The following is a 6,098-nucleotide window of genomic DNA, read 5'->3' as shown; positions in this document are numbered from 1 at the left end:
TTTGATGTTGTTACAAACTATTTGATTAATTCCCAAGCCTGAGCCCGGCCCGACTGGTTCCTTTGGGTTTAGGCAAGATCTTCAGCTCTACCTGAGATCGGCTGATTGCACTCAAAAATAGTGAAACTCAACTGTTTAACTCTAGGTGACCTGTAAAAATAAGCCTTTTTCCCAAAAAGTGGAGTGTTCCTTTAACATGCCACTTATAGAAGATAAAGTAGAGACCCAAGGGACCATTATAGTTTTCATTAAAGCAAATGTAATCTCCATTATAACCATTAAAACCATTATAAATTTTATGATGCTTTCAACATTTTTTTTAGGAGAGAAAGCAACCCCCTAAAAATACTGTCCATTACAGCACACACACGCACACACACACACAAAGATAAATGTAGGTCTTCAAACGCAGCACATTAATGTGTTAAATGTTCCTTTCTTCTGTTTTTCATTTTAGCATTCCACATTGAATGCCTCACACCTCATTAATTCAAACAGCATTCTCTGCTGAATAATAACGATCGATAAAATCATTAATCTTTGGAAAATATGATCACATATCTGGGAACCACCCACGCTCTTCTACCATTTGCATTCATATTAGAATAAATGGGAATGAATCAGTCAAATGTTTCATTACTGTAATATTTCTGCTGAGGATGTACAGAAGCAGAGGCTCACTGTGTTCCTATAGGAAACAGAGGATCTTGAGAGAGAGACAGAAAGCAATGCTTTGAAGACTGCTGGTTTATTGTGTTGTTTTTGTTTAGGTTGAGTGGGATGATGCTGATTAATGATGGTTAGTGGTTATATTGCTAGTACTTGGTAAACTCAGGTGTTATAAATTTAACCATAAATTCATTAAACCTAGTCAATATAAACATTGGTTAAACAATTAAATGTGATTGTGACTAAATACAGTGTGCTTGTTCGGTATCCTGCATGCTTGTTTTGTAGAGGCATAAACTATATATTTCACATAAAAACTGACACTGTTTTTACAGGCTTGTGTTTTGTATTCCTTTTGTCTTTGGAAGACGATTCTGACAGCAAATAATCCAGAGATATGGAGCGCCATCTACAGATATACTTTGATAAACCATGAGGAAATGAGGAAACAGTCAAAGGTGGTGCCCTGCTGCCACCCAGCGGTCATAATTTTAAAACAAAGGTAATGTTTTTATATATACTTCATTATATATAAAAGCCTTCTTAGTTGGGGATTTGATACATTAATGAAGTTATATCAGACCTCTGGCGAATTTAGTGCCAGTTTCCACACCATCTGTTACCAGAATAAATAAATCCTACAGATCAATGATTAAAAAGATCTATATGATGATGATAACAACAATTTATATTAATACTACCAAAAATTACATATTTCTAAATATTTTGTGTTAAGATGTATTTTGGAGGAAACTATAATGGATATTTAAAGAGATAGTTCACCCGAAAAAAAGTATTCTGTGATCATTTATTCACTCTTCACCTTTTAAAGCCTGTTGACCTCCATTGTCATGTTTTTCCTATCATGGAAGCCGGTTTACAACTTAAAATATCTTATTTTGTGTTCGACAGAAGAAGAAAAAAGAAAGTCAAAGGTATAAAACCACACGAGGGTACATAAATGGTGAGAAATTTTCATTTTGGGGTGAACTATCCCTTTAATTTCAGGTGAAGGGAATAGCAGCGGACAATAGGTAGGTGGCGCTGTTTTAACATTTTTAGATGAGAACAACAGGCCGCTTTCAGTTTTTCTGACTTTGGTTTTGAGGCTGTCGTTCTCTGACTGAAAACTCTCTCAGCGTCATTTACGTCTAAACATCGATTGGAAAATGGCATATCCTATGAGATGAAGACACAAATCTCAAGGTAGGCTACTAAAGTTTATTTTTAATCAAAATCTTATGTTTTTTTTATGTGTTATTGTGAATAGTTTACTTTTAAATTGCACATTTGAGAGTAAATATGTAGATAGCTTGTGACGTTGTGACGTTTTTATAGGGAAATTTTTGTATACCTGAAACGTGCAAAATTATGGTTTAACAACTTCGTGGAAGTGCATAATTCTGAATAATACTGATAATGTCTCATGAATAAATTAAAGTAATAATTAGCCTAACACAATGTTTCTTTCCCTCAAAAATATTTTTAGTTCAAATTTATTCATGAAGCTCATCAACTGTATTTTGATCCTCTGATTCTATATGCAATTTTATTTTTATTAAATTTTATTTATTTATTTATTTATTTATTTATTTATTTATTTATTTATTTAAAATTATAATTAATCAGATAATTGATTTCACATATTACATTACTTAGTATTATGTTCATTTACAAATGGTAAACAGTACATATTTATTATAATAATTACTATAATATATAAATTCTTACATATAATTTACTGTATTATTGTATTTTATATAAAATATCATTATTATATATTTAAAAATATTTTTATATTTAAAATAAAATTATAATATATCATATCATATTCAACATATCAGTTTAGTTTACTCAGACTGAATAACATGAAGCCTTGATGATAAAAAAAATCAGATGTACATGAAGTAATAATAACAACTATAGCCTTGCTGTATTATGCGTAACTATATTTGCACAGTTTATTCAGTTTTATTTAAAATAATACTAAATCACAAATTCGATATATCGATTTAGTTCACAAAATTAAATGACATACAACAATGATGATCAAAAAAATCTAGAAATTTAATTCTAATTATATTCATTACAATAATATGTCCTGCCCTGTTATGCCAAGTATTATATTTGTACATTTTATTGAAATTTATTCGATATTATATTATATTATATTATATTATATTATATTATATTATATTATATTATATTATATTATATTATATGTAACTGAATATATGTACATGAAACGTGAGGACAAAAAAAATTCAATAATATGATATAATAATAATATTGAATAACAATAATAGACCTACCATGTATGAAATATTTGCCAAAATATATGTGCATCCTATTAAATCTTAAAAGCACCAAAATACTTCAACAATGCATTTTTAAAAAAAAAAACCTACTGTGTTATAATGCAGAAACCTCCCTGCACCACTCAGTGTTGGATATTTTCAAGACAGAGTTATTTCTTCACAGCCATCAATCACACAGTAAATAAATAAATCAGTCCGTCAGCTGATCTATCAGTAGTGTTTAAATATATCCAGCGTATACACCTACATTTCCAGCCCTGCTCGCTCAGTGACAGCTACTGAGGCTGAATGCATCCACTGTGCATCTCAGACATATCAAATGACAGCAGCATGTCTGAAGGCATGATTTAAGCTGATTGGCTGACATTCGTGAGCAGCTTGTAGTAGAGACCGTATTGAAACGTGTTAATCCTGCAAAGTTAAAAGCGGCCCCTATTTTTAGCCACTGTTGTTATCACACATCAGCGGGTCTGTATTAAATCCTCCGCCTTCACAGAAACACACGTTTACACTGCGCTTTGCCTGGATCACACTTGTCTCTCACCAGCTCGGCTTTGCTGAACACACTTGGAGGGATTGCTATGGCAACTGGTTGCTATGGGTGATGTGACACCACTACATGCTCATCTTGGTGAGGGAAAGAGGGAGTTGAACCACAGAGGAGAGGAATGGAAGCGGAGAGACGCCGATTTTATTTTGATCGCTGAACAAATCGACGAGCTGGGCTGAGGAAAAAAAGTTGTGACAAGCATCTGTCTCTGGGCGGACAGTCGTGATGGAAGCTGTCTCTCCCCGCTTATTTCGGGTCTCCATCACCCTCCCACTGATGAATCCTCTTCAGTAACAACAGGTGAGAAACTAATGCTTTCATTACATCTGCAGCTCTGTGTATGTGCACTGGCATCACCGGCTTCAGCTGTCAGAGAGGGGAGAACACAATTTGCTCCCATTTTAGGAAGCATCGATTGGGTGTTTACATTGAAATTTGATCAAAACAAATCACAAATGGGGAGAGAAGATAGTGTCAGGCACTTCTGTAATCCAAAGCCCAGGTACGCTCGAATATCGTGTGCGACTTCACATTGTTCAAGAGAAATCTTCAGATTTGTGGAGCGAAATTGAGCCAGGGAGTGCCAGGGCTGATCACGAGCGCTGGCATCAAAGAACTGAACCATTAAAGGGTCAGCGACCAAACAGAAACCGGCTCTTTCAGAGAATAAATCAGGGAGGCGTAAAAGAAATACAGTTGGAAATGGATTCGATCACAATAAGATGAGAGAGATAATACACTCAAGGCTGTCCTGGTGCTGTAATTCTGATGAACATGTACACAGTGATCTTATGTGATGTGTCTTTAAACAAGAGGCCTGCGCTGCTGTGCTGTGCTGTCAAATTGTTGCTGTTGGTCCTCAAAAGTGTGACACGTTTGCTTGTGACATTTCACGCTGTTTCATCTTTCCAGAATGGCTCTAAACAGAAACCTGTTGATCTGGAAAATGGCCGCGTGCCCCTGACCCGCTCCGACACACTGGAGAGGATGGCGGAGCATCTCCACAGCAGCACGCTGTCTGCGTCTGGGGCCACCCAGCCCATCCCTTTCCTCACACTGGAGCAGAAGGCTGCCTTCGTCTTCGTCCTCCTCCTCTTCATCTTTCTGGGGCTGCTGATCGTGCGCTGCTTCCGAATCCTGCTGGATCCGTACAGCAGCATGCCGAGTTCCACATGGACAGACTATATGGAAAAAGACACCTTCGACTACCGCATTGCCTGAGCTGCTAGTCCGATTTTGGGCTAGGAGACATGCGATGATTACCTCACACACACAACCACCACCACCACACCTCCTCCACCTCAGAGCCGACCGTATCCCTCAAGTGTTGTTGTTCGTGCGGTGGTTTTGTGTACTTGTGGATCTGGTTGTTCCATTTGAAAACTGCACTTAGACACACTTTCATGTCTCACGTGTTCTGACAGGGTCTCGCTTCCACCACTGATGTCACGTTCAGCATGGCTGAAAAGTCTTAGCGATGAATCTTTTGTGTTCGAAAACCAGCCGAATAGCTTTATTACGGACTAACAATGTGGTTAATTATTTTCTACGTCCACAAATTAACAGTTCGGAAATTGGAAAATTGAAAAAAAAAATAAAGTAGGTTAATCCATTTCTCAATGAGTCATTCCACACTTATCATAAAAGCACAGTGCATTTGTTTTGGGATGATTACATCCTCTGAGCTCCTCAGATTGGGACTCTTGAGCTTTGCGCCTTATAAATCTGTGTGTTTACAGAACGGCCTGAGAAATTGGCCTTGCTGTTATTCAGCTAAATGTCAATCATTGTACTGACCTACCAGCCTCGGTGGGCAAACTGAATGTTTGATTTGCCAGGTCCTTTCCCTGCCTCTCTCTATGGTGTTCTTAATAGGATGAGTCCGGTTTCCTCTCTGTTGTTCTTCAGTATTTGCCGATGTTGAAATGGACTGTTCTATCAAACGTTTGCCGTTCTGCCCGGGCTCTCAGCACAGTGCTTTCTTTTCCTTCTCAAAGTCTGGTTCACCTGTGATTTGCTTGACTTACAGTACATGTTTAGTAGAAAAGAAGCCAAAATAAACAGGTGCGGTGTGTGTCTTGCGTACAGAGGAGGTCGATATTGCCATTTAGGTGCAACTTAGCTATTGCTTTCCGGTCTGTAATGCAGAGGGTGTTATTTGTCGACGACACCGATCTGCTGTTCTCACGATGCACATTGTGTCTTAGCTGAGTGGCGTGTCCAGTAAATTTGAGCCTTTAAAACGGAGAGAGATGCTGGCGACTTTATTCAAAGAGAAAACGTGCCATGTAGTTTTCAAGTGGCTTTTGCATTTTAATGTGCTTTTATATTTGTTTCCAAATAAAAAAAGGATATGTTTACATCTTAACTTATTGAGTGTCTTTATGCATAAGAATGGGCAAGGTTGTGTAATGTCTAGTGTAATGCTTTATCGATACTTTCTGATTTGTGTTCAGCACATGGATTTGAATTAAGCTATAGTAAACAATGCATATTTATCAATTTGAATGTAAGATGTAAAAAAAAACATTTGAGCGCAGCAAAATGTTTTAAAAACCTTC

The 6,098-nt window shown here is 36.9% G+C and overlaps 1 protein-coding gene across 2 annotated transcripts; it reads left to right on the top strand.

The window, feature by feature from the left end:
* Positions 1–1,585: 1,585 nt before the first annotated feature.
* On the top strand, positions 1,586–5,880 carry LOC130243314 (cortexin-2). 2 transcript variants are annotated; one of them, XM_056475439.1, is made up of 3 exons: positions 1,586–1,875; positions 3,535–3,837; positions 4,450–5,880. In XM_056475439.1, exon 3 carries the CDS (start codon positions 4,525–4,527, stop codon positions 4,756–4,758), a length of 234 nt encoding a protein of 77 aa, XP_056331414.1. In that variant the 5' UTR covers positions 1,586–1,875; positions 3,535–3,837; positions 4,450–4,524; the 3' UTR covers positions 4,759–5,880. The 2 variants fall into 2 exon arrangements, with proteins under 2 accessions (XP_056331414.1, XP_056331413.1); XM_056475438.1 differs by lacking the exon at positions 1,586–1,875 and having other exon boundaries at positions 3,069–3,837.
* Positions 5,881–6,098: the final 218 nt, after the last annotated feature.

The sequence above is a fragment of the Danio aesculapii genome, chromosome 16 (genome assembly GCF_903798145.1).
Source record: "Danio aesculapii chromosome 16, fDanAes4.1, whole genome shotgun sequence".
Taxonomy (NCBI): Eukaryota; Metazoa; Chordata; class Actinopteri; order Cypriniformes; family Danionidae; genus Danio; species Danio aesculapii.
This window is presented reverse-complemented; position numbering and strand designations above follow the sequence as displayed.

Excerpts from the sequence above, each read along its gene's own strand:
- LOC130243314 (XM_056475439.1), top strand. The coding sequence starts at position 4,525 with ATGGCGGAGCATCTCCACAGCAGCACGCTGTCTGCGTCTGGGGCCACC.